This window comes from Triticum dicoccoides, chromosome 6A (genome assembly GCF_002162155.2).
Source record: "Triticum dicoccoides isolate Atlit2015 ecotype Zavitan chromosome 6A, WEW_v2.0, whole genome shotgun sequence".
Lineage (NCBI taxonomy): Eukaryota > Viridiplantae > Streptophyta > Magnoliopsida > Poales > Poaceae > Triticum > Triticum dicoccoides.
Genome location: NC_041390.1, coordinates 561,864,668 through 561,891,519, shown reverse-complemented (window position 1 = coordinate 561,891,519; position 26,852 = coordinate 561,864,668). Strand labels below are relative to the sequence as shown.

At 46.1% G+C, this 26,852-nt stretch overlaps 4 protein-coding genes and 1 non-coding gene across 6 annotated transcripts; 2 read left to right on the top strand and 3 right to left on the bottom strand.

The window, feature by feature from the left end:
• The first annotated feature begins 5,057 nt into the window (after positions 1-5,057).
• On the top strand, positions 5,058-8,625 carry LOC119317921 (probable leucine-rich repeat receptor-like protein kinase At1g35710). Its single transcript, XM_037592423.1, has 2 exons — positions 5,058-8,094; positions 8,246-8,625. Exons 1-2 carry the CDS (start codon positions 5,058-5,060, stop codon positions 8,554-8,556), a joined length of 3,348 nt encoding a protein of 1,115 aa, XP_037448320.1. The 3' UTR covers positions 8,557-8,625.
• Positions 8,626-10,418: 1,793 nt separating this feature from the next.
• On the bottom strand, positions 10,419-15,760 carry LOC119317922 (exonuclease mut-7-like). The gene is made up of 8 exons (XM_037592424.1): positions 15,284-15,760; positions 14,739-14,870; positions 13,275-13,398; positions 12,790-13,100; positions 12,530-12,606; positions 12,299-12,434; positions 10,798-11,001; positions 10,419-10,695 (listed from the first exon to the last, which is right to left on the bottom strand). Exons 1-8 carry the CDS (start codon positions 15,713-15,715, stop codon positions 10,636-10,638), a joined length of 1,476 nt encoding a protein of 491 aa, XP_037448321.1. The 5' UTR covers positions 15,716-15,760; the 3' UTR covers positions 10,419-10,635.
• A 292-nt stretch (positions 15,761-16,052) lies between these two features.
• LOC119319885 lies at positions 16,053-16,211 on the top strand. Its single transcript, XR_005154705.1, has one exon. It is a non-coding gene; the product is annotated as a U1 spliceosomal RNA (small nuclear RNA).
• A 533-nt stretch (positions 16,212-16,744) lies between these two features.
• LOC119317923 (peptidyl-prolyl cis-trans isomerase FKBP12-like) lies at positions 16,745-22,652 on the bottom strand. Of its 2 annotated transcripts, none has more exons than XM_037592425.1 (6): positions 22,429-22,652; positions 18,595-18,765; positions 18,262-18,295; positions 17,965-18,026; positions 17,342-17,394; positions 16,745-17,047 (listed from the first exon to the last, which is right to left on the bottom strand). In XM_037592425.1, exons 1-6 carry the CDS (start codon positions 22,586-22,588, stop codon positions 16,946-16,948), a joined length of 582 nt encoding a protein of 193 aa, XP_037448322.1. In that variant the 5' UTR covers positions 22,589-22,652; the 3' UTR covers positions 16,745-16,945. The 2 variants fall into 2 exon arrangements, with proteins under 2 accessions (XP_037448322.1, XP_037448323.1); XM_037592426.1 differs by having other exon boundaries at positions 18,595-18,750.
• A 71-nt stretch (positions 22,653-22,723) lies between these two features.
• LOC119317924 (universal stress protein PHOS34-like) lies at positions 22,724-24,815 on the bottom strand. The gene is made up of 4 exons (XM_037592428.1): positions 24,398-24,815; positions 24,187-24,290; positions 23,952-24,070; positions 22,724-23,179 (listed from the first exon to the last, which is right to left on the bottom strand). Exons 1-4 carry the CDS (start codon positions 24,585-24,587, stop codon positions 23,104-23,106), a joined length of 489 nt encoding a protein of 162 aa, XP_037448325.1. The 5' UTR covers positions 24,588-24,815; the 3' UTR covers positions 22,724-23,103.
• Positions 24,816-26,852: the final 2,037 nt, after the last annotated feature.

Here is a 26,852-nt window from a genome sequence, read left to right as displayed (position 1 = left end):
GCGCGCCTATTCCTTTCCCTGGGCCCGCCAATCGGTGACAGCCACCATCATTTCCCTCCATTTTCTCCAAAACCCTCCGCCCACGCGCGCTCCCGCCCCACACCCGTCATGGACGACGACCTCGACCTCGACGCCGCTGCCGGCCTCGCCTCTCTTGCCTCATCCGGCATGATGACCACCCCCTCCGGCAAAGGTAATAATTATCAATAAGATTTTTGAGACACAGCTGCAAACATGTACACAACAAATCATGATGTGCCTTCAGTGACAAACGGGAAAATATCCTATGATACCATGTATCACATGATATCATGATACCATGTCACAAAGATCAAATTTAAACGTTTCAAAAAATCTGAATTTTCTTGTGAATGTTCACAAGACATGTCTAATCCCCAAGAAATTCAGATCCAAATACGAAATACATGAGAAATTAAAATGTATAAATTCAGCATGAATAGTGTCACGCAAATACAAAAATGATACTATTCACATGTGGATTTCTCTTTTTTTGTTTCTCCATGTATATTTCGATTTTGGATTTGAACTTTTTAGGGGTTGTAGACACATGTCTTGTAACATTCATAATTTCTTTTGAAACATAGAAATTTGAATTTGGAAACATAGTATCATGGTACAAAACTGCCTCACATACGATCAATTATCATACAATTTGTATGACAAGAGACAGGCCCGTTACCCGAGGTTTGGGCACACCACACCAGACGAGTCTTGTCATACAAAGATCGTACAGAATTTGATCGGGGAGCAACTAGTTAACGAGCGCTCCTTCGGGAGCCTCGCAACGATCAGCGCCACTTGGCGCGCTCTCAGCCATTCGCCATGTGTCGCGCTCTGGACGCTCCCTTCGGATTTTGTTTTTTTTTATTTTTCCGCACACGTTTTCGGCTTTTTAAACGGGTTTTTTCGGTTTTTTCGACGTTTTGGTTTTTCTCCTGTCTTTCTTAGCTTTTCGATCAAAAAAATTCAGGAATTTTTTTTTCACGAAACAAACGCGTTTTATTTTTATTTTCTTTCGTGAAAGTCACGGTTTTTATTTCGCGAGAGTCACGGTCGTGCCTCTCGGAAACGAAAAAACGCGCTTTCTGTTTTTTTTCTTTCGCGAGAGTCACGGTTTTGCTTTCACGAGAGGCACGGTTGTGCTTTCGCGAGAGTCACGGCCGTGCCTCTCGGAAAGGGAAAAACAAAACGCGTTTTTTGTTTTTTTTTCGTTCGTGAGAGTCACGGTTTTGCTTCCGCGAGAGGCACGGTTGTGCTTACGCGAAAGTCATGGCCGTGCCTCTCAGAAAGGGAAAAAATACGTGTTTTCTGTTTTTTTTCTCTTTCTCGAGAGGCACGGTTGTGCTTTCGCGAGAGTCAAGGTCGTGCCTCTCGGAAAACAGAAAAAAAACATGTTTTCCGTTTTTTTCCTTACACGAGAGTCACGGTTTTGCTTTCGCGAGAGGCACGGTTGTGATTTTGCGAGAGGCACGGGCGTGCCTCTTTCGGAAAGGGAAAAAACCGTGCTCCCGGTTCGGTTTTTTCGCTAGTTTTTTTCGTGAAAAAAAAGTTTGTCAATACCTATCAACATGGGATCTAGTTTGAAGATCTCGACGCGAGGAATCCAATGATGAAAACGGTTCAAGATTTGGACGCATGGTTTAAGAGATAAAACGTTTTGAATAAACAAATCTACGAAAAAAGGGAAAACTCCCGGATTGCGACAAGTGGCGTGCTGCATGTGCACCACTTGTCATGACCTAGAAAAATAAAGTGCTCTTTGCAACAAGTACTCCTTAATTAGTGATTTCAATTACTCCTTAATTAGTGATTTTGATTTGATAGTACGTATAGCAGCTCTCATCATGGTATCATGTGATATCTTCCCCAAACGGCCAACTGTGGGATGAGAAAAAATAGCACAACTAATTTCAAAGGAAGCATATGCGAAATCACGGGTGAGCTGGCATCGTGCACCGTCGTACTGCAGGTGGATCCGTTGGATAAATTGATAGTATGTTTTGGGGGAACAACCGAGAAAAGAAGAAAAAGCAGATTTCCGTGTTGACTACACGTCTACACTACACAGAAGTCATCCATCCTTACTGCCCTTGGCTTTCATGCTTGCTGCGCTGGAAAAGCCCAGCCACGGCCTGTCAGCTTCTACTAGTGTGCTCTGGGCCCTTGGAAAATGAAATTCTTCTCTCAAAGCATCTCCAGTCGTTCAGCCCCACAGGGCATTGAAAAAGAGCGCCCTGAGGTGAATCGACGCTAGATCGGCCTCTGGGGGCGACCTAGCTTCCAGCCACGCCCCAGGCGCCCCCCAACCCGCGGCAAATTCAAACATAGTCATTCCCGCTCATAAAATAAACGCCAAAAATCCAACGATCATGCGGCCACAGTTCGACGATCGAATAAAAAGTTCGGCGTTCAAAAAAAAAGGACGTGCGTGCAGCGCATCAGACGACGAGGTCGGCCTCTGGCGTCGGCGGAGTCGGCGTGCGCGGGCTTGGCGGGGTCAGAGCTTCTTCTGTGCTGGGCGGCGTCGGCGTGGCTTCTGTGCTGCGGGGAGTCGTGGAGGCATCATCGCTCGGGCTTGGCGGCATGGGCATAGGAGTTGGCGGCGCCGTTGACGGCAGCTGGTTCAGGATGAGACCACGCTCCGCCAAGTACCACGCCTTGACCGCCTCGTCGTTGCTCTGAAGCATGTCCGCCCCGCCCAACAGGAAAGCCAGGTCGGTGTTCCTCTTCTTCGTGGTGACGTTGGTCCGGAGTAGGTCGAGCTTGACGGCGCTGCTCGTCATCAATGCCGACCATCGCGCCTCGGTCTTCTCTTCATGCAGGACGGCCCGGGCCTGTGCGTCAGCGAGGCAATGCTCGATGGACTCCTGCACCCGCGTGGTAGCCGCGTCGACGTGTTTCGCCTTCTTGGCCCATTTGTTTCCGTCCGGCCGCCCCTCTGACGCGCCCGCCGTCGGCGCGTCCGGCTTGTAGGTCTCCTTGGCCTTGTCGAGGGCACGCCAGACTTCCGTCCACTTCTCGAACTTGTCAATGCGCTTGTAAACATAGAGGTACTTGAACTCTTGGTCGCGGTTGCCTAGGCGATACAAGGCGAACATGCGCACCAGCTACGCGGAGGAACAAACAGTTGGCGGGCGCGCACGGCGAATAAAAGCGGGAGACCGGCATGCCGTACCTGATCCTCGACATTGGCGCCGCTCTCCGGGCGAGCCGCGATCTCCTCGACGATCCCATGCCATTTGTTGCACGCCGCCTGGATGAGCCCCCAATGATTCGCCATGCCTTCGCCTCGCGCTGCATGTAGACGCCTTTAAAGTAGGGGTCGACGAGCTTGCGCTCGTCGAACTCGGCCTTGATGCGCTCCTGGTACGTCTCGATACTCTGGTTTGTGTCGATGGTCGGGTCGAGGCAGACGACTTTCCACGCTTCGGCGAGGCATTCATGTTCCTTGGACGTCCACTTAATGCGCGGCTCGCCGGTCCTGGCCGCCCCTTCTTCTTTTTGCGCCTCCTCGCCGGGACAGTCGCCGGCTCCTCCTCCTTGTGCTCCTCCGGCTCCTCCTCGCCGTACTCGAGCTCGCCGTCCATGCCACCGCTGAGGTCCACCATGTCGTCTTGGGTAGCGAACCCGAGGGACGCGGCGGCCACGGCCGAGCCTGTCATGATGATGTCGTCCATGTCGGCGTTAGTCTCGTCGGTGTCGCCGAGGTGCAACATGGAAGCTTATGAGAAGGGCAGCGCGCCACGGCGGAGAGGGGGCGTCGGGGAGCACGCGTAAGCCGGCGGCGAGTAGTTGTATGGAGGGTACTGCACGCCGGCGAAGGCGGGCGAGGTCGTGCGCTGGGTTGGGTGTCCATGGGGAAGGTGACGTTGGGGTTGAATCCACCGTGCGCGTCCCCGTCAACGTAGCCCGGCGACGGCGTGCATCCCCATGGTTGCGGTGATGACGAGAAGCCGGACAGAGAGCCGACGCTTTGTTGGCTCCAGGGTACGTACTGGGCATGGCCGCCTGGTGGATTCATCATCCCCAAGCGAATCGCCTCGGCCTCGGCTTGGTCCGCCGCAGCCGCAGCGGCACGCGCCGCGTTGTCACGGGCCTTCTTGGCGATTGCCCTGTTCCGCCAGTCGGCGGTGACAGCCTCCCGTCGCTGAACTTCCGCCCTCCACTCGGCGTTTGTCATGCCCGGTGGCTTGGACGGCGGCACCCTCGGCTTTCTCTGCTTCGGCTGGGCGACGGAGGCGGTCGCGGTGGTCGCAGCGCGGGGGATCACGTACTTCTTCGGCGACATGGCGGTGACTGAGAGGCGAGCGGGAGGGAGATTGGCGGGAGGAAAGGAGAGAATCAGAGGAAAGTGAGGGGCGAGGGCGGAAAGAAACGGCGAGAAGAGGCTCTCGACTCACCGACAGAGCGGCCCACGCCCCTTTTCGCTTGTGCCGGCGCCCCAGGCGCGCCGGGTTCGGCCTAGGTCCGCCGGCACCAGTTGCCGAATTTTGGACGTCGACACGGCAAAAACGTTTGGGGAGGGCTTGTTGGGGCCACGGCTGGAGATGCTATCAGTACTCTGCTTTACCAATCGTCTTAGAGGTGGGCTGAGACAAATCAATCACCTTTAGTTTGTGCACCTCATGTCATTGGACAGATTAAGCTGTTGATGTCAGAAGATAGGGAGTAGTACATATTTGTTCAGATTACAGAATATCGCTGGCGATGATGCGTTGGCCAAAGTTAGCTACAGCTTCTCACCACCGTGTGGCCAAACTCATGGCCACGCCAACTTATGGTGCTGCCGGCCTGGTGTATGAGGACGTCGTCGTATAAATGCCACTATCAGTCTGTCATCCTGCCCTGTCAAACGAGGGAGACGGGTCAAAAAGACGACGCTCAACAAGTCAAGAACCATGGTGTTTCCAGGAAACCACCCACTGATGGCCCTGCAATGAAACCCTGAGAGCAACGGACAACTGCACTCCAGTACGACACTACTCCACATATTAACCCCCCATACCCCAGCACACGAGATCCAGATGCAAAGCAAAATGCGATCTGCCTCAACACCCCTGCTCTGCCTTTGCCTCCTCGTCTTGCCATCATGTCCCCTTCTCTTGCAACGAGCGCACGCAGCAGCACGTCATGGTGGCATATCACTCATGTCCCAACAGAAGGCCCTCCTCCACTGGAAATCAACGCTCGCAAACCCAGCAGCGGAGATGAGCTCCTGGCGGGACACCAGCAGCAGCAGCAGCGGCCTGTGCAACTGGACGGGGATCATGTGCACGGCCGTTCGCCATGGCCGCAGCATGCCCTGGGCCGTGACCAGCATCTCCCTGCCAGATGCCGGCATCCATGGCAAGCTTGGTGAGCTCAACTTCACAGCTCTCCCATTCCTCACATATATCGATCTAGGCAACAATAGCCTCCGTGGTCCAATACCGCCTAATATCAGCTCGCTATCATCCCTCTCAACCCTTGACCTTAGCTTCAATCAGCTCAGAGGCCACATACCGCACGAGATCGGCGAACTGGCTAGCCTCACCATACTTGACATCTCCTTCAATAACCTAACAGGACATATCCCTGCGTCCCTAGGCAACCTGACAGTGTTGATTTACCTTGTTATCCACCAAACCATGGTCTCAGGTCCCATTCCAAACGAGTTAGAGAGGCTTGTCAGCCTGCAGGGTTTACAGCTAAGCAACAGCGCCTTAAGTGGTAACATACCCGCAACTCTTGCAAACCTGACCCAGCTAAATGTTCTGTTACTGTACGGTAACAAACTGTCGGGGCCGATACCCCATGAGCTAGGCAAGCTAGCCAAGCTGCAATTCCTTCAACTTGATGAAAATAAACTAACCGCTCAAATCCCTTTCTCCATATCCAATCTAACTATGTTAAATGAACTCTCTCTCGTCAAAAATCAAATCACAGGTTCCATCCCCGCTGAAATAGGAAGGCTAGTCATGTTAAACAAACTTGATCTCTACCAAAATCAAATAACAGGAACGATACCTCCAGAAGTAGGCAACCTCACTCAGCTGAACATACTTCGTGTCTATAAAAATCGACTAACGGGTTCTATACCCCCAGAACCAGGCATCCTGATAAATCTCTCGAATTTGGACCTATCAGCCAACCAAATCGCTGGCTCTATTCCTGCCAGCTTAGGAAACCTTACTAATTTATTAATATTGTCCCTTTTTAGAAATCAGATAACAGGCACCATCCCACAGGAAATTGGCAATTTGGTGAACCTCCGAACATTGTTCTTGGACGAGAATAAAATTTCTGGCTCAATACCCAAAACATTTGGAAACCTACAAAACATCCAACGTCTGAACATGAATGATAACAAATTAACGGGATCTCTTCCTCAGGGATTTGGAGATCTCAAGAACATAGTCGGCCTTAATCTGGCTGATAACTCCCTTTCTGGACCTTTGCCTATGAATATATGTACCGGCGGCAGTCTCAGAGCTTTTGTAATGTCTCTGAATATGTTCAATGGCTCAGTTCCATGGAGCTTAAAGACCTGTACAAGTTTGACTGGACTTCACCTTGACGGAAACCAACTGACAGGAGATATATCTCACCATTTTGGAGTTTACCCACAACTTAGGCACATATGGTTGACATCCAATAGACTCTCTGGGAGCATTGCACCAAAGTGGGGAGACTGCCCCCAAATAAAGGAATTCAAGCTAGGACAAAACATGATTACTGGTCAAATACCTCCCACCCTATCAAAATTATCCAATTTGGTAGACCTAACACTCGATTCTAACCACATAACTCGTTGGATTCCACCAGAGTTTGGAGATTTGAAAAATCTTTATATCTTGAATCTGTCACTCAATCAGTTATCAGGCCCTGTACCTTTGCAGTTGGGGAAGTTGAGAAATTTAGGACACCTTGACCTATCTGAAAACAGTTTGAGTGGATCAATACCAGAGGAATTGGGAAGCTGCATAGAACTATTGTTCTTGAAGATCAACACCAACAACTTCACTGGAAAATTGCCTGGTGCAATTGGAAATTTAGCAAGCCTACAGATGATGTTAGATGCCAGCAATAACAAACTTGAAGGTGTCTTGCCAAAAGAACTTGGAAAGTTGGAGATGCTGGAATTTCTTAATTTATCCCATAACCAGTTCAGTGGAAGCATTCCGTCCTCCTTCGCAAGCATGGTGAGCCTATCGACGCTTGATGTGTCCTACAACGACTTGGAAGGACCACTCCCAATAGGACATGCACTTCAAAATGCTTCAATAAATTGGTTTCTTCACAATAAAGCTCTGTGCGGTAACTTCTTTGGACTGCTACCTTGTTACTCAACTCCAGCATCTGGTCGCCATAAACAAAAGATACAAAGTTTCCTCCTGCCAATTGTTCTTGTTGTGGGGTTTTCCACCATTGCTGCAATTGTTATCATTGCAATTCTTATACGTAGCAAGAAAAAGAAACAACAAAGTGGTGCTACAGATGAGGGGAGGAACATGTTCTCTGTTTGGAATTTTGATGGACGACTAGCATTTGATGATATTATCAGGGCAACAGAAAATTTTGATGACAAGTACATCCTTGGAGCAGGAGGACATGGAAAAGTCTACAAGGCACAACTCGAAGACGGGCAGCTAGTTGCTGTAAAGAAATTCCATCCAACAGAAGAAGAGTTGATTGATGAGAGAGGATTTCACAGTGAAATGGAAATCTTAACACAGATTCGACAAAGAAGCATTGTCAAACTCTATGGATTTTGCTCCCATCCAACGTACAAGTTTCTTGTCTATGATTACATTCAGCGTGGAAGTCTCCACACGATTTTACAAGATGAGGAATTAGCCAAGGGATTGGATTGGCATAAGAGAACTGCCCTTATAAATGATGTTGCCCAGGCAATATCATATTTGCAGAATGACTGTAGTCCTCCTATAATTCATCGAGATATCACAAGCAACAACATCCTGCTTGATACAAATTATAAGGCTTATGTCTCAGATTTTGGTACAGCAAGGATTTTGAAGCCTGATACATCAAACTGGAGTGCACTAGCAGGGACATATGGCTACATTGCTCCTGGTACAGATATGCCTCCCTTTGACATAAAACTATTTCTATCTCTTCCCTTATCCGCTTTTATGGTTCCATAGCTTCTTGTTTACACTTTCTTGTAGCATAATAATTGTATGTATCCATTGACTTCTAATGCTGATCCTTGTCTTTGGTGCAGAGTTGTCCTACACTTCTGTTGTGACAGAGAAATGTGATGTGTACAGCTTTGGTGTGCTTGTGCTAGAGGTGTTGATAGGGAAGCATCCAAGAGATCTACTCCAACATCTTGCCTCATCAACAGAGCCATATACTCTAGTCAAAGAAATCTTGGACCAACGGCCTTTAGCACCAACAACAATAGAAGAGAAAAACATAGTTTTCCAAATCAGGGTAGTATTTTCTTGCTTGAAAGCTTCCCCTCAAGCAAGGCCAACAATGCAGGAGATCTACCAGATGCTCATCCATTATGAATCTTCCACTTCAGTGTGAAGACAACATGTTGTAGATACATTCGATGAACTATGGGATGCATAAGCATGGTAGGGATGATTACCTCTCCGTTTGTTGTAATGAATAGCAATACAGCTGATTTCCGGCAAAATCTAGCAATATAGTTGTTGGGGACACTTTCTGAGGCCAGGCATAAAAAATGCAGGTTTATCTCCAATAAATGCAATCGACACTAAGTGCATTTTTAAACCATTGTAGTATTCCAGTAGTGTTTTTGCAAGAGGTAATATGCAAGTTCCTTACTGAACAAGTGGTTGAATATCTTCCACTTGAACTTCTTTCACTGTGATTCCTGACCCTTGTGCATTCACTATGATTTTGTTGTATAACGCAGCCGATGTAGCTTACAATATCTAAGTGAGAAAATAACCATTGCTTAACTGCAAATTTACATACTGTAAAACAGGTGCATTATGCGACACAGTAAAATTATGTAAAATATTTTAGTCCTCGAGAGAAAAGGAACAAAATACATGTATTACATGATTGGCGAGACAACAAAAATAAAGTGAACAGAAACTCACCAATTGCCAATGCTGCTTATTCTCTGCCTCTCTGGTGGTGCAGATGGCATGATTAGCATGGCAACAAAATGGACTGACTTTAGCACACACAAAAATATAGGCTATGAATAGGAATCTTAATTGGCGAGCAAACTTTTTTTTATTAACACAGGCGTACAATTGTCAGTGACATTGCTATCTGTACTGCTACTTAGCCATTCCCCTAGCTAGCTTGTTGCTCCTCTCAGTTATTCCAGTTCTGTGTAATTTTCTCTCTATACAGTTTTGTTATCTCTTTGTGTACTCTGTTTTTCTTTGGAAAAATTGTTCTTCAAAGAAATTATTGTATCCCCAATTTAACACCACCCCTCTCCACCCTTCTGGTCGATATTTGATCCTATAATGAAGAGGAGGAAGTTTGCCTTGATGGGCAGAAGGATGGGCAGAAGGATGGGTACCTTGATGGGTACCTCGGAAGGACACCTTTCGATATTTGCAGTCAATGATGCAGAAGGATGATGACATCGATGAAGATGTGAGCCATTGAATCAAATTTGGATGGATGAAGTGGCATCAAGCTTCTGGCGTTCTCTATGATAAGAGAGTGCCACGAAAGTAAAAAAATGTAGGTTTTATAGGACCGCGATTCGACCTGCAATGTTGTATGACATTGAATGTTGGCCAACTAAATGACAACGTGTCCAACAGCTAGGTGTAGCAGAGATGAACATGTTGAGATGGATATGTGCCCACACAAGAAAGGATTGGGTCCATGATGATGATATACTTGATAGAATTGGGGTGACACCAATTGAAGAGAGGCTTGTCCAACATCGTCTGAGATGATTTGGGCATATACAACACAGGCCTCCAGAAGCGTCATAGCGGATGGGTAGGCGTGTTGATAATGTCAAGAGAGGTCGGGATGGACCAAACTTGACATGAAAGAAGTCCGTAAAGAGAGATCTTAAGGACAAGAATATCACTTAAGATTTAACCATGGAGAGGGGTGCGTGGAAGTTAGTTATCCTAGTGCCAGAACCATGACTTGATTTCGATAACTATGGGTTTCAACTCTAGCCTACCTCAACTTGTTCGGCACAGGCTTTGTTGTTCTTGTTGTAGTATTTTGAGTGGAAAATTCTAAATATGCTTCCATTGTATGTGTCTGATTGCATCACACTTGACCGATCACAATCAGTCAAATGCTTTTGTAGCTAAGCTGACGAACAAATAAAACATACACAAGGTCCGTCTTTTCGGAATCAATGCAGATATCTGAGGAACACTGCAAGAACAATAAAACTTCATCGAAGCAGAACGATGCAAACGAGGCAGTTGTCGGTAATCAATGTATATATGTTACTACCATATGATTTGCATATGTGTTACTACCATATGAAATACTGTAGACTGTACATCATAAAGTAAAATTGCAACTGGGATTTGTCCGAAGGCATAGATGGTGACATTATTGAAAGAGCAGTTTCCTACTACATGTTGAATTTCACATACAAAACAACATGAGCGTCTTGAGAATGAAATGTTACAATGCTCACTCACTAATGTTGCAGACTGACATGAATTTTTGAACTGCGTTGTGGTACTGAGTTCCCTGCGGAAATTGTAAAAGAGGTGGTTGGATACAGGAGGCAGCGCCGATACTAGCAAGTACTACTTCAGAGGTGGAAACTGGAACATAGGACAAAGTTAGTACCTCCCAGTAGAGTTGGTTGCAGTCAGTGCACTTCCAGAACTCCATATTTCGGTTGAAGAGGCATGAGGGGATGACCTGAAAACCTTTGGAGGCTTCTATGGCTTCCTCGAGCGTTAATGGTTTCTGAATGAAACTTCCGTTGCACTTTGTACATCTTGACATTAATCGGTCCTCAGAGATCTTTAACTGGAAGGTGTCAATCACCTGCAACAAGCAAGTTAAACAGACGAATCAGCGGGCTTCGGAATCTCTTTCCGCCCTTCCCTTATTGCACAATGCACAAATATAAATACTAGAAAAAGATTCTGTCTCAGGCTCCCCTATCACTCTCTCGCCTCCTTGGCAAAGCTAGTGGCCAAGGGTGCGTCCACTCCTCACCCTACGGTCCCTACCATCCCTTCCCCTTTCCGCTGCCTCCATGGGTAAGGGCGGCAGCGCAGAGCCCAATACATTCTTGTCAATCCATCACTGTCGCATCTGACTTCTCAGCATGGACTGCTTGGATACGTAGCTGCGGGATGCTCAGAGAACTTGTGTTCAAGTGGCAGGGTGCAACCAGAGTCCACTAACAGCTGCAGGGGTGTTGTAAGGCCAGACGAGTGCGTCGGCGGTGGGGTCTGGCTGTCAGGGCGGTTTGCAGAGTTGGAGGGCAACACGTTTTTTTAAATTCTTTTTACTGTACTCCTTGTTAATCAATGAAATAGGCAAAGCTTTTCCCTCTCTTTTTTTTTGCGAGTTTTTTTGCCTCGGTTTTAAAAGTATGTACTCCCTTCGTTCCTAAATATTTGTATTTCTAGAGATTTCAACAAGTGACTACATACGGAGCAAAATGGGTACACTCTAAAATGTGTATATACATCTGTATGTGGTAGTCCATTTGAAATCTCTAAGAAGACAAATATTTAGGAACGGAGGGAGTAGTAGATAGAGATACAAGTAAATGACTAAATCAAAAGTGACAACTGCTAGAGAAGTGACAACTGCCAGAGTATCACATGTAAACAGTGATCTTTGGTTTTATTACTTCAAGTCATTGCTTCTAGATGTTTCATGAGCATTGATCTATTTCCACATTATTTTTCAAGTCAACACTTACAATATTACATCGGTTCCTTTGTTAACTTGTCTTTTTGGACGTGGCATGGTCTCCAGTATGCTCGTTTGTGGCTTTGACCATTACTTTCTGTATTTGCATTTGCTTTTCATAGGATTTCTGTATTTACATGCTAGTAAATGTTATAAAAAATACAGTGAGACAAAAGCATTTTTATGACAAATCTAGTAGTATCATACGCAAATAACAACTTCAAACACTTTGACTAGTTTTTGAATATTAGTGGTTGAGGTTTTAAAATGTTCTTTGTGCACAAAATCTAAAAAGGAGTGGGCAAATACTAAGGAAAGAAATGTTTTCATCCATAAAGGCCAATTTACACTAATTTCCAGAAGTTCATGCAGACAGATCAACCTGAAGATGGAAAATATCAAAATAAGCACATACCTCAGCCAGTTGATCATGTTTGAGCAGGCTTTTCACTCTGTATACTTGATTAGTCGCCAAATACTCATACTTTATGAGTTTGGCATCTCGTGTTAGTAATATTCTTCCTTCCCTGTAGATTTGATCTAATAATTCCCTAAAGTTGAGTAGAAAAAAATAAAAAAAATAAATTAACAAAAAAATCCCTTAATAAGAAACTACATTAGGAGTATTGAAAGTATAGGGGAAGACCTTGGTTGAGGTTTTTTACAAGATGGAGTGGCAGCATCTAATCCAACACATCTCAAGTGCTTAGCTAGACCCTCAATCTGTTGAGTTTTGTTCACATCAAATCTAGCAGCCTTTACAAATAGAGAACAAAATGGGTACTTGACTAACATATAAGGTGGTAAAATCTGTCATACTTCGTGTTCATCTTATACAATGGTATTTTAAGAAACAAACAAAATCCACACTCTTGTCGAAGATGGTGAGATTAGGAAAACTGTTACCATCACATCACACAGAAACTTTGGGTATCCATCTCCACCAACGGAAGGATCCCATGGAGGGGGACCCATCCATTCAGTATTGTAATCAAACTTCTCTTTGCACTTGGCATCACTCGACAGCTTTTGCTTTTCTTTTCGTCTTGAGGAACGGGCTTTTGTATCTGACTCTGTCAACAAAATCCTGTCGCTGTACTTCGTGATGATGGATGTCGAATACCCATCAAAGCAAATGTCATTTCCTGACGATGAACATTCACTTGCCCTTTGTGAGCAATGTTCATCTGAAGCTTCAGCCGTTGGTGAACATTTTTCTGCAGTAGTAATAAATAATGCAAAAATTGTTAGTGGTTAAATCTTCTTGGCTCTTATTAATGATAAGCACTTAAAACTCTCATGAGAAAATAATATTTGCATACAAGAAATGCAAAGAAAAGAACACTAAATTCCCATGATCAAATCAGTTGCGTTAAGAATGACAAAGGTACCTTCAATGCTGACCTTCTGATGGAACAAATCAAATATATATAGCAAGTAGTAGGCATCTGATGCAGCATATTGTATTTGCCCTTCGCTCAAGGGTCGGCATGACCAATCGCTACATTGGAGTTCCTGGTGCAAAAAATAAGGATAACAACTGGGTAAACCCTTAAAATAATAGGGACAATTCCATTTCTGCCCCTAATTTTGAACCCACTACTCACATTTACCCCTAATTTTCAGACCTACTCAGTTTTGCCCCTATTCCGTTGTGTGGTGTTATAGAAATACCCCTGAGCGATGTTTCCTTCAGGTCTTCTCTACTTTCTAACCTTTGCAACATTCCTCTGTAGTTGCCAGTGCTTTCAGTTCTTTTGTAGCATCCCAAGCATCTCCATGTATGGCAGTTCCTATATTTTGGTGTTTATGTTTTCAGGGAGAATAATTATTTTCAGGAATGCTACAAAAGAATAGAAAGCACTGGCAGCTACAGAGGAACATTGCGAAGCATAGAAAGCAGAGAAGGCCTGACAAAAATGTTGCTCAGGGGTATTTCTATAACACCACACAACGAAATAGGGGCAAAACTGGGTAGGTCTGAAAGTTAGGGGTAAATATGAGTAGTTGGTTCGAGTTGGGGGTAGAAATGTAAATATCCCAAAATAATAATGCTAACAGATAAATGCATTGGTTTCAAGATCTTATGGGTTTCAACTTTAGCCTACCCCAACTTGTTTGGAACTAAAAGGCACTGCTGCTGTAACAGATAAATGCGAGGATTGTATTTTTTGGTAGTGAAGAAAACAAGGAAGAGAAATAAGATTGATTTGTCTGCTTGGGCTGGGCAGGAAGACCAAGAAGCTCAATTTGGTTCCATATTAAACTCGAGTTCAACTGGACCACAAGCTCGAAATCAATTTGCATGCTGATCATGTGAGCCCAGGTAAAGAACTCACATTAAGATGCATCTATGTGAGGAAAATGAAAGCTAGCAACCAAACTTGCATACGACCAGGCTTGAGCTCAACACCCCTATGACACTTTGTTATGAGCCTTTGTGCCAGACTTGCTCAAGGTTTGCTCATGTGATGTGTCTGGTCACAGGTGCTAAGAGAGGATACCACAAGTTGGTTAGCCACGTATGAATACTATAACTGGAAGTTATGAACAAGGCTTCAAGTAAACCAAAGGAGACAGGCATTTATAATCTGATATGTTGATCTGTATAGTAAGGAATACTGCTTTAAATCAAGTAAGTTAGTAATAAGCAAAACTAGTTGGATTTGACAAGGCTATTATACACCTACATTCCCGCTGGTTTATAGTTGCGTCAATCTCTACTGCCCTGCAATTCTGCAAATGTTTGCCAAACAGTTGGTTTCATATGGCAATTGAACTTGGCGATTAACGCAACCATGCCATGTTAAAATGCAAGTCCCCGACATGAAGGCAACGAACTTATGTAGACTAACCTTGGATAAAGAGACATTAAGCAGTTCCTCACATATTGAAGCCAAACTCTTGGTCTCCTTTGGAAGTCTCTTTTGCATGTCATGCCCCTTGAGGTAGTGATAAACGTTGGTGACATCCAAGAAAGGCTCCACCTTGCAAGACGAATGACGGCGGTGTTACTCACAAAATATTAATGCTTACTGCTGCCTCTCAGCTGGTTTTGGAACAACGAATTACTCCCTCCATTCGGGGTTTTAGGGCTGATTCTTGAAATCCCCCGTACCAAGGAGCAACTTTAGAAATTTCAATCTGGCTCATAATGATCCTGGGCAGATTTGTTTTGGGGAGGACTTTGACACATAATTCGTTGTTCCAAAACCAGCTGAGAGACAGCAGTGATCATGTAGCTGATAAATTAAACATCAGACAAAGTCTTCAAAGCTTCAACCCAATTCAACTTACAACAATGTTGCCTAAGAGAAAGGGATCTGGGATATTCTACCGGAACATCGTGAACAATCTTGTCAAGAAAGCAATAAAACAATTTGCACGACAGGCACTCTACCCTGTTGAATCCAGAGTCGCATCCGAGGGCAGCCGTGAAGGTGGCGGAGAGGTACACGAGGTCCTGCTTGAACCGGAACCCCAGCTTCAGCACGTCGGGCCGCTCAAACAGCTCCCTCAGCGGCGCCCACAGGTCGGCGAGCGGCACGGCGAGGAGGTCGACGACGAACACCTCGTTGCCCCCGTCTTCTCCCCGGCAGGCCATCTGGAGAACCGTAACAGTCGGCAACTGCGTCGGATTAGGGGGGGCTGGCGAGGCGTCGTCGCTGGGGGCGGAAGGAACACGCCGGCGTGGCTTCCACTCGGCGTCGAAGGCGACTATGCGGGCGGCCGCGAGGGACTGGAGGAGGTGGGATAGCGCCGGCGAGGACGCGTCGCCGGTGACCAGGTGTACCGCGAGCGGCGGCGGCGGCGGCGCCGCTGCGGGGTCCATCGGAGCGGGTGGGAGTGGGGAAGAAGGATCGAAGAAGGAAAGACTTTTTTTTAGGGGGAGAGAAGGAAAGACAAAGCACGCCTTTTTTCTTAGGGAAAAAAACGTTGTCACACCTTAGCCCACGAGGCCTGACAATCCATCTGTGGTGGACTCACATCTTTCAGCCCAGCCCAGACCAGCCCGTTTGAAAGGTTCGCACAGGCAGAATGAGGCCCACGACCGTTCACCCACGGCTGGACCACGACGCTCTAGTTTAGTTTAGTACCACCTCGCCGAGCGAAGGGAGAACGGGAAGGGGAGCCGCCTATATAAGAAGCTCTAGGTGCGTCCTTGCAGCATACTTACCTGGACGGGGTCGATGGCTGATCAAGAAGAGCCGTGGCCTAGATCAATGGCTCACATTGCATTTGGTGAGTGTGTTGGTCTACCATCTCCCCAAGTGAAAGAGTGGATGTTGTAATTTGTGATAAAGGGGTACGTGTTCGCGCGGCCCTTGTCAATTTTTAAAATTAAAATTTCATGAATTTTGTTCCTGGCCGCCCCTTTGTATGTTTACCTTTTCCTCCTTTTTTCTGAGTGTGCATTTTGCTTTCTAGTCTCTGCCAAATCCTATTTTATTCCTGGTGTTTCATCTGCGCTTCAGTTACTGCAGATGTGTTTTTCAACATCAGTTATCATTTTTGCCAGTTCTGAGAGTCAAAATCCAAACAGGTCACGTCTAGACTGTGTTTTTCCTTAATGTGCAGAATGTGATGAGACTTATCTGTGAGTAATGAAATTTGTTGGGATATCTAGGCGGGCCCTTTTAGCATCTTTCTGGGCATTGGAACTCAGAAACCCACAAAATTCACAGCAAATTAGACGAACTTTTACATAATTGAGACGAAAATGTGCGCTCGAGAAAAACGAGCGAACGAACTGGTCTCAGGCGATTCAACTGTTGGCTGGGCTCATAGGGAAGCTGAGGATTCAAACAGGATCACCCCACAGCTATCTCTTGATCCCTCGCAGGTAATGACCCCCTCAACGTAAATTTTGCCACAAGGGCACCCAGAAACTTAGTACCAGGATCACAAAAGGATAATAGGGTTCCAAAAGTTTCACTCGATGCACTTGGAACATCACCATAATGTGGCACTTAACATGATGTGGCGTTACAATTATTTTTGCAATCGAGAGGCATGGCGATGCTGCAGTGTTCTATAGATCCATCATGAATCGCACTGCGCATCACTTGGCGCTAAGAACTTCGATCTCGAATATCAGCACGGAGTTTGGTTGAATTCCCCAGGCTGGAAAGCCACCTTCACCGTAAGCGTAGTCTGGGGTGCACTGCAACACAAACACTAGAACATCAGATCCATAAGCATAATCTGCAGTGCACTGCAACTGATTCATTTGGCAAACAACTTATTAGGCATGAATATGATATGGCACTGGAAAGGCTCATTAATCCAAATTCAGCTGTTTTAGACACACTTCTGCCATGGCGAGATGCATTTAAAAAATCCAATACAATGGAAATTGACTAGTAATTAAGTGCCAGATGAATCAATGAAGAAATTGCCACACACAAGCAAGCATGCAAACACATCAAACTGATTGGACATGTCCCAAGAAACATACCGTAAGACGGGCGACTTCACCCAATTGCATGCCCATAACTCCCTCATCCCATCCTGTAAGCAAGGAAGTAGTTACTGTTACGTTAGTTCCAAAAGTTCACTTGCACAATCTAGTGTAGCATAATTTACATGTGTGGCATTATACTGGACAAGTCATCAAAATGTAGGCTCTACTTTATAAGTAAATAGTGGAAACATGACTTGGTGGTCTTATGATGTTAGCAGCATGAATCAAGACTTTATAGGAGAACTTCAACAAGAGAAAATATAACGAGGGTACGAACAGAGGTAAACAACATAGACAGATAAGGCAAACAGTGCATGTTTGCAGCTATATCATGATTTTCAGTAGATACTCCGATGGTCTCAAGTCCGCAACACAAATCAAAGAGCATTGAGCTTGTGTTTTGACGCATCAGCAGCAATCCAAACTAATTTTAAGCGAGAATATGCTATATTTAGTTGTAAAACAATGGAGACATCTCGAAATTATTCCTTTGTGGAGTCTTCTGACCGAGTAAACAGCACCCCCTTGATTATTACTGAACTAATAACGTATGAGCCAATAACATACAGGTGAAATGATTGTGCATAAACTGAATAGCACTTTGATAATGAGATCACCTTTGATCACTGAACCCAGACCAATGTTGAAAGAGAATGGCTGCTGCCCAGGGTCCTTGGTACTGAAAAAACGAACATAACACCATCAGATAAATTTCCAAAATGCAAAACTTTTTCTGCAAAGTTGCATCCGAGAGTTATGGTTTGCAAGGCATAGTAACACGATCCTTCCCGGTGAAAGATTTATACACAAAACACGGAAAGAGAAATGCTGCGTTTGTTCACAACGTTCACAGCGCTGGCGCAAAGCCATGGCCTGCGAATCACGAGAAAACAAGAAAACTAGTCATGATTTACCTCCAAAACTTCTTAGACAGATCACCATCCTTCCCTGCAGGAGCAACATGGCAAGAAACAAAAGTTAGCCAGCCCTTAAACAGCACATTACATGAAGTACAAAATCTACTAGAAATGGTAGCCGGAACTGGATAAGGTACACTGGCACCACTAACTGAATCTAGGCTGACAACTACAGAGCCAAAATTTCACATCTAGTGAAAACCAACGCCTAATCGACACCGCGGTTACTCTTTTAGGTAGATCTGGAAGCATCGAGCGCTAACCCCAAGTTCGTCTCGACGGATCCAGGGAAAAGAAAGAGGAGGGGTTCGGGGGAGGGAAGGGGCGTACCGTAGCCGGTGCAGTGGACGGTGACCTTCTGGCCCTTGACGGGCTTGGGGCCGGTGCCGGCTTTCAGGATCTCCTTCTCGAATCCCATCTTCCCGTCCTCCGCGTCTCCTCTCCACAGTTCGGCGGCGGCGCAGCGTTGCAGTGGTGGCTTCTGATCTGTGCTGGTGCGGCCTAGTACATTTCAGGGTATATTCTTATCACAAAACTTTGCAACGTGCACACGGCTTTTGCCCCAAGAGTTTCCCCTTTATTCTTTCAGTTTTGCTTTTAGTCTCGGTCGACTGATACTTTGTTCTGTCTCAATCCATGCTTTATTCCGTTGATCTTGCATAGAGATTCATAAAAATTACATTCTTTCAGTTTTTTTTCTGTCTTATATACTATGTCACTTGACCGAGATTGGTTAAATCTCAGTCGAGTAGGACCAAGTCATGCCCTTATCTTTTCTCCTTCAAGTACAATATATGCGTGTGTCCCAAAAAAGGCATTTTGCAAAAAAAAGGGTATGTGATCAAGAATTAAAATGTGATTCCCGCAAAAAAAAAACTAACATGTGATTGTATGGTTAGGAGGGTAGCTGTACCATCAACCCATCAAGGATCAAATCCAAGATTTGACGCTTTGGTGTTTTATAAAGACAGAATATTCATTCAGTGAGAGTCGATGTTTTCGTTGATAGTGAGGCGTCTATGGTGACTTTGTCAATCTCAACACTGTCGGTTTTAGTTTTTGATGTGCTTAGAGCAACTCTAGCAGACCCCGTATCCCACCGGCCCGCAAAATGCGTTTGCAGTTCACGCAAAATCGCTTTTGCGGGCTGAAGCGGGCTGGCACAGATGCAGACCCTGTATAATGGACCCGTAAAAAGCATATTCACTGAATATGTTTTTTTACGGGTCGGCTTCTGCGGGTTCTGATCTGGCGCAGCTCCTCCCGGCCCGCAAAACTTAGATTTGCAACTTAAATTGATCTAGCATAATGCTTTTCTTTGCTTTTGCAACAACATTAGATACAAAAGATATCACCAAATCTTGGCTAGAATAGCAAAATCAAAGAAAATAAGAACCACAAGTATGCATTTCAGAAGATTTCCAACTTCCATAACTGCTCCCACTAGTTGAAGCAATATCTTCTCCATGCACTCATTGTTGATCTACGGATTCTTGATCTTGCTTTCTTCATTCTGCATCTCTGGTTTCAAAGAAGTAGACGTTGCTTCCCCTCTAGTTGCACATGCCGCCGCATCATTGCCTTCGATTGTACTAAGGAGTGCACTAACATCTATTAAGTTTCTTTCTATCAACAAATCAATGTATTGGCCTTCCCAAAACCAAAATGAGCATTCATCGTCCTACACAAAACATCGAGCAAGCTCGAAGTGAGCTACCGCAATTGAACTAAAGAATGAGCTATGGAACGAGGTACCGCAAGTGCACGTACCCCGTCGTTTTCGCATTTGTAGAACACCCATCCGGAGTGCTTCGGCGTGCCCGAAGTGAGCCGCAGCACTTGGCGCGGGCAGTCGTCGCACTCTATGAGCGGCATCGGCAGGCCACAAAGACGTTGCGCGAACGCCGAGCCCGATGGACGGCCAGACAAGTCCGTGCCTGCAAACCTTCGGCGGCGGCGGGCGGACGAACCCGTGCCTGCATGCGGTGATGCGCCCTTGCCTGGGTTGCGGGAGAGGCTCCCCGACCACTCCATCGCCTGGGGCAGCAACCGGCGGCCGGAAAAAGGCAAATCCGGTGGCCCACGATGAAGTGCCGCAGATCTGCAAATCCGGCGGCCCGCCGACGCAAGGGGGGGGAGGGGAGGCCTCGTGTGTGTGGCGGCCTTCCGGCGTGCTCCTGCCGCCGAAATCTTGGGCGGCGGCGGGCGGCGGCGCGCGGGGGGAGAGGAGAGGTGGTTGGTGGGAGAAAGCGCGGGATGAAATGCCCCCCCCCCAAACGAACCGCTTCCGCTTATATGCAGGGCACCGCAGCCGCGAGGGGGAAACACGTGTTTTCCCGGGTTGGGGTCGGGATTTTGCCGCGCCCCCTAAATTTTTTTGCGGGCCGGGGCGGAATGTAGGGTCTAATCGGGCTGGTTTTTCCGCCCCGACCTGCATTTTGACGGTTATTTTGCGGGTCGGGGCAGGATGCGGGGTCTGCTAGAGTTGCTCCAAGATTTGACGCTTTGGTGTTTTATAAAGACAGAATATTCATTCAGTGAGAGTCGACATTTTCGTTGATAGCGAGGCGTCTATGGTGACTTTGTTAATCTCAACACTGTCGGTTTAGTCTTTGAGGTGCTTATAGGGATAATGTGTGTGTATTCATAAGGATGGATGTATGTACACATTTGTGTTTCTTAAAAAATATATTTATATGTAATCATCATGATTTTATATACCATTTTTGTTGGGTATGTGATTACGTACCAACAATGGATTTTAGCTGTAAATTGAATGAATGAGTAATTATTGAATACCAACTAAATTATGGTTTATTTGGTAATTCAATAAGATGTGAGCAGTTGCAACAATAGTTGATAAGAATATCTTTAAGAGATCTATTCTAGACTCTACATAGTCTGTGGATTTTGAACTATGTTGTACAATTTTAAATAGTTGCACGTTCAAAAAATGATATGCATTGGAGTAGTAGAACAGACAAAATTATACTCCCTTTGTTCCTAAATATTTGTCTTTTTATATATTTCAAATGGACTACCGCATACGGATGTATATAGACATATTTTAGAGTGTAGAATCACTCATTTTGCTTCGTATGTAGTCACTTGTTGAAATCTCTAGAAAGACAAATATTTAGAAATGGAGGGAGTAGTTTAGCGGATACAATTGTGTATAATCTACTATAATGCCAAACACAAGTTAAAACTCATTTGTGCATTGAAATTTAAATTAGCAAATGCAAGATGATTGGCGATGACAGTTGGGAATAAGAAGCCATGTCAAACATACACCTCAATTAACAAAAATCCTATAATGTTGTATGATTTTACATTTAGATCCAATGGGGCGAGATGCAGGTTGTTTGAACTATCAATCTGGTTTCTTGGGACACTTGGTTTTTCTTTTATCTTGGGACACTTGTTTTTTCCCCTTCTTTTCTTGTGATCAAATAAAGGCTCTGGAATTTGCATCCATATTGTCGGCACCAACACTGATCCGATTGCAATTGTTGAACCGTGTTGTGATGAGCTTTGTATACAAACTATTGTTGAAAGTTGGCATGAAATTTGTTATTGTGTTTGGAAAGCCAAAGTACAATATAGCTAACTGAAAAATACACAAACCAAAAACGCTAAGGGCCTCTTTGATTCGCAGGATTTTAAAACCGTGTGAATATGAAAAACACATTATTGGAAGGTCATCCTTATCTCAATCTTATAGGATTTTGGCTTGTTTGATCGCATTATAGGAAAAACAAAGATATTTTCGAAGAGGTTTGAATGGATGCTAGAAATCATGCAAAGTAGTACAAAGAAATCCTTAGAAAAAAAGCCTATTTGGATTCAATCCTATGAATCAAACAACTATTACATAGGAAAAATTCCTAGGAAAATCATTTGTTACGAAAGGAGCCCCGAGAACACCGCCTCAACTAGATACACCTATTCCATTTTATTTCTCTGTCCCAAATTATAAGACATGTTTAGTAGGCTAAGTAGCTACCAAAAACGTCTTATAATTTGAGACGGAGGTAGTATAACTGAATGCATCTTAAACTGGAATTTGCAGCCATTGAAGTGCACCAGCATGGATCAGTTCGCGTGAGTGGATGCAAATCAAGGTAAAGTATCGCGAGATGAAAGTTTCGGTGGGTCACGTACTACTATGCCGCCATTGCAGCGCCGCCGGCTGCACCGGCGCGAGTCGCCGCCCGCCGGCCACGCACCGTCCGGCTCCCGCCGAGGACGCAGCGACGGCGCCAGATCCTGCCGCGCCGCCGGCGGACACCTTCCCGCCGAGCAGCAGCAGCTCTGCCCCCATCTCGAGCGGGAACGTAGGTGGCGCGGATAAGAGGAAGGTACGGGGAGAACGAGTGGAAGCAACGAAGGAGACCGGTGCCCTGGTGGGTGGGGACTGGGGAGGAACAAGATAGCCTTGGGGACAAGCATATGCATGTGCAGTGGCCAAACCAAACCAGATCAGATAGGACAAAGCCCCGCGTACAATGTTTTGTACAAAACCATGTGCCCCATGGCACCGTGTTTTAGCTGATATACTTACAACAATGATCAATTTACAAAACAGCGTGCACGCTGTGCATTCTTATTTCCACGGACCCCAGAACCAATTTGGCAATCTCCATGCACGGAATGTACAGAGCAGTTCTTCGGCCTCATCCAACCAAGCACTAACAAACAACATGAATGATAACACAAGCCATACGGCGGTCTTGGAAGTGTGCAGTGAATTTGCACAGGAGTACGTACAACACAGTAGCAACCTCAAGAATCATGGTGTGGAACACAATAAGAAATGTCTGCTGGGTCGAGGATGGGTCAGGTGCCCTTGATCACCACGACGGGGCAGCCGACGCTGTTGATGCAGTAGTTGCTCACACTACCCAGGAACATCCTGTTCAATCAAAGGAATCGGATCAGCTTGTTTCTTTCATACACGGAAGATAATGCACTATCAAACGAGCAGGCAGGCAATTATTCTGGAAACTTCATGGTCTCAATGCATCAGCACTAGATTACTACATGGACTGACCTAGAAGGTTGCTAGATTACTGCTACATGACTGCACTAAAGAATGTGAGGATGCAGTTTTTGCTATCAGACTCACTATCAGTTTTAGCTGTAGAATTAGAGATCTTCACTGTGAGAAGCAATGCAAGTTGTTTGCAGCAACTAATATTTTCCTTTTTTTGAAACGGATTTGCAGCAACTAATAAGACATACTGAACAGTTCTATCCGCGGCATTCAGTTATATGGAAAGAAAATATGCCATGCCAAGGCACAAACAAGTGAAAGAAATGCGTTACCGATCAAGAGAAATTTGTCTATACAGTGAGTCTGCAGGAGTAGATGCAACATATACTTTACACTGTATCAGATTCATACGCAAAATGATGTTCATATAGTAGCACAATTCTCTGTAACCTAGTTTTGCCCAAATATTATAGCGCGTTGCAGTAAACACAAGGGATATCTTCAGTCGAATTTGGATTTTGGAACAATCGAATTTCACCACAGGTGTTGTACTGGCAAGAAAACTGAATTCAGAAACCACAATTCACTTTGCAGTTCGTATTTGGTCATGCAGCAAGCAAGCAAGCTTGAAAACAATCAGACATTCATCAGCTAACCAAAGCGCAGAAGACAGTGCTGGTATTTCAGTTACCTCTTGACAGGGCCAAAAGCACGGCACCCCATGACGAGCAGATCGGCCTTGAGTTCGGCCGCCACCTCGCAGATCTTCTCCTTGGGATCCCCCACCACCACCTGCGTCTTCACCTCCACCTTCAACAGACCAACAATCCGACCCAATTTAGCACCAATTAAGCATGAACAGCCAGGATAATCAGAAGAATTCAGCAATCGGCACGGATACGCCTCGATTAATCACCCCCCCTTACATTCTTATCGGAGCAAATCTTGAGCGCGTGCTCCAGGATGGCATCCGTGATCCGCCGCTGGTGCGACTCGATGGCCTGCGTGAACGCCGGCACCTCCGCCACACCTGAGCAGCCAGCGCCGCGACCCACGAAAGAATCAGTCAGCAGGCTAGCGGACAAGAGCCAGCTAGGACGCGCACGCGCAGAAGATGGGAATTGCGGGGTCGCTTACTGGGGCCGCCGAAGGGGATGGGGCCGGGGTTGAGGCCGGCGGCGATGCCGGGCGGCGGCTGGACGTGGAGCACGACGAGCGCGCCGTCGGGGCAGAGGCGCAGGCTGTCGAGCGCCCAGCGCAGCGCCTTCATGCTCTCCTCGCTGCCGTCGACCGCCACCACCACGCTGGACAGGTTGGCGGTGGCCATGGCTTGGCTGCCCCTTCGCTCGGCCTAATTGGCGACTCCTCCTCGATCGGGTCAATTGAGCAGCGTGAGGGCGAGGGGACTGGGCTGGCTAATTGCGTGCCGCCTCCTCTGCTTCTTCACGGGATTAAAGAAAGCTTCGCGGCGCGGCTGTAAGAGGACGACACTTGCCTCTTGGTAATGGTGACAGTCTGGCGGCACGCCGCATCCAGCTCCGGTTTGCGTTCGAGAGGTTTCGGCCGCGGTTCTGCAAGTTTGGAGAAGAAGTCATGTTCTTTTTAAGAGGACGGAAAACCAGATCATTCTATCCATCAAAATCTGCAATTTGATGGTTTACATTCCTCCAGCATACCAAACGCGTATTATGTCTTAATTACCCACCATGCCATTGCCTTAATTAATTACGCACCATGCCATCAGGGTAACATCTACTACCCCTGTATCAGAAAAGAGAGGGGGCTAATCCTACCCACTGCCTCGAAAAACAAAAACCGCTCCGCACGCCACGCCCGCACCACACCCGCACCACGACCTTGTAGGGTTTCGTAGTAATTTCAAAAAAAATTCCTACGCACACGCAAGATCAAGGTGATGCATAGCAACGAGAGGGGGAGAGTGTGATCTACGTACCCTTGCAGATCGACAACGGAAGCGTTAACTTGGTTGATGTAGTCGTACGTCTTCACGGCCCGACCGATCAAGCACCGAAACTACGGCGCCTCCGAGTTCTAGCACACGTTCAGCTCGATGACGATCCCCGGACTCCGATCCAGCAAAGTGACGGGGAAGAGTTCCGTCAGCACGACGACGTGGTGACGATCTTGATGTACTACTGTCGCAGGGCTTCGCCTATGCACCGCTACAATATTATCGAGGACTATGGTGGAAGGGGGCACCGCACACGGCTAAGAATATGATCACGTGGATCAACTTGTGTGTCTAGGGGTGCCCCTTGCCTCCGTATATAAAGGATCCAAGGGGGGGTGCGGTCGGTCCTAGTAGGAGGCGCGCAGGAGGAGTCCTACTCCTACCGGGAGTAGGACTCCCCTCCCTTTCCTTGTCCAAGTAGGAGAGGGGGAAGGAGAGAAGAAAAAGGGGGGGCGCCGCCCCTCCCTCCTTGTCCAATTCGGACTAGGGGGAGAAGGGGCGCGCGGCCTGCCCTGGCAGCCCCTCCTCTTCTCCACTTTAGGCCCATGAGGCCCATTAACCTCCCGGGGGGTTCCGGTAACCCCCTCGGTGCTCCGGTTTTATCCGAAACTTCTCCGGAACACTTTCGGTGTCCGAATATAGCCGTCTAATATATCAATCTTTATGTCTCGACCATTTCGAGACTCCTCGTCATGTCCGTGATCACATTCGGGACTCCGAACTAACTTCGGTACATCAAAACTCATAAACTCATAATATAACTGTCATCGAAACCTTAAGCGTGCGGACCCTACGGGTTCGAGAACAATGTAGACATGACCGAGACACGTCTCCGGTCAATAACCAATAGCGGAACCTGGATGCTCATATTGGCTCCCACATATTCTACGAAGATCTTTTATCGGTCAGACCGCATAACAACATGCGTTGTTCCCTTTGTCATCGGTATGTTATTTGCCCGAAATTCGATCGTCGGTATCCCATACCTAGTTCAATCTCGTTACCGGCAAGTCTCTTTACTCGTTCCGTAATACATCATCTCATAACTAACTCATTAGTTGCAATGCTTGCAAGGCTTATGTGATGTGTATTACCGAGAGGGCCCAAAGATACCTCTCCGACAATCGGAGTGACAAATCCCAATCTCGAAATACACCAACCCAACATGTACCTTTGGAGACACCTGTAGAGCACCTTTATAATCACCCTTTTACGTTGTGACGTTTGGTAGCACACAAAGTGTTCCTCCGGCAAACGGGAGTTGCATAATCTCATAGTCATAGGAACATGTATAAGTCATGAAGAAAGCGGTAGCAACATACTAAACGATCGGGTGCTAAGCTAATGGAATGGGTCATGTCAATCAGATCATTCACCTAATGATGTGATCCCGTTGATCAAATAACAACTCTTTGTTTATGGTTAGGAAACATAACCATCTTTAATTAACGAGCTAGTTAAGTAGAGGCATACTAGTGACACTCTGTTTGTCTATGTATTCACACATGTATTATATTTTCGGTTAATACAATTCTAGCATGAATAATAAACATTTATCATGATATAAGGAAATAAATAATAACTTTATTATTGCCTCTAGGGCATATTTTCTTCAGTCTC

Coding starts and splice junctions, on each gene's coding strand:
- LOC119317921 (XM_037592423.1), top strand. CDS start 5,058: ATGCGATCTGCCTCAACACCCCTGCTCTGCCTTTGCCTCCTCGTCTTG. Junction 8,095..8,245: donor ATATGGCTACATTGCTCCTG/GTACAGATATGC, acceptor TCTTTGGTGCAG/AGTTGTCCTACACTTCTGTT.
- LOC119317922 (XM_037592424.1), bottom strand. CDS start 15,715: ATGGACCCCGCAGCGGCGCCGCCGCCGCCGCCGCTCGCGGTACACCTG. Junction 13,101..13,274: donor TCAGAAGGTCAGCATTGAAG/GTACCTTTGTCA, acceptor TTACTACTGCAG/AAAAATGTTCACCAACGGCT. Junction 12,435..12,529: donor TGTAAAAAACCTCAACCAAG/GTCTTCCCCTAT, acceptor ACTCAACTTTAG/GGAATTATTAGATCAAATCT.
- LOC119317923 (XM_037592425.1), bottom strand. CDS start 22,588: ATGGGGGCAGAGCTGCTGCTGCTCGGCGGGAAGGTGTCCGCCGGCGGC. Junction 18,296..18,594: donor CGTCCACTGCACCGGCTACG/GTACGCCCCTTC, acceptor TTGCTCCTGCAG/GGAAGGATGGTGATCTGTCT. Junction 17,048..17,341: donor GTGAAGTCGCCCGTCTTACG/GTATGTTTCTTG, acceptor TTTGTGTTGCAG/TGCACCCCAGACTACGCTTA.
- LOC119317924 (XM_037592428.1), bottom strand. CDS start 24,587: ATGGCCACCGCCAACCTGTCCAGCGTGGTGGTGGCGGTCGACGGCAGC. Junction 24,291..24,397: donor CATCCCCTTCGGCGGCCCCA/GTAAGCGACCCC, acceptor CTGGCTGCTCAG/GTGTGGCGGAGGTGCCGGCG. Junction 23,180..23,951: donor GCTTTTGGCCCTGTCAAGAG/GTAACTGAAATA, acceptor TTGATTGAACAG/GATGTTCCTGGGTAGTGTGA.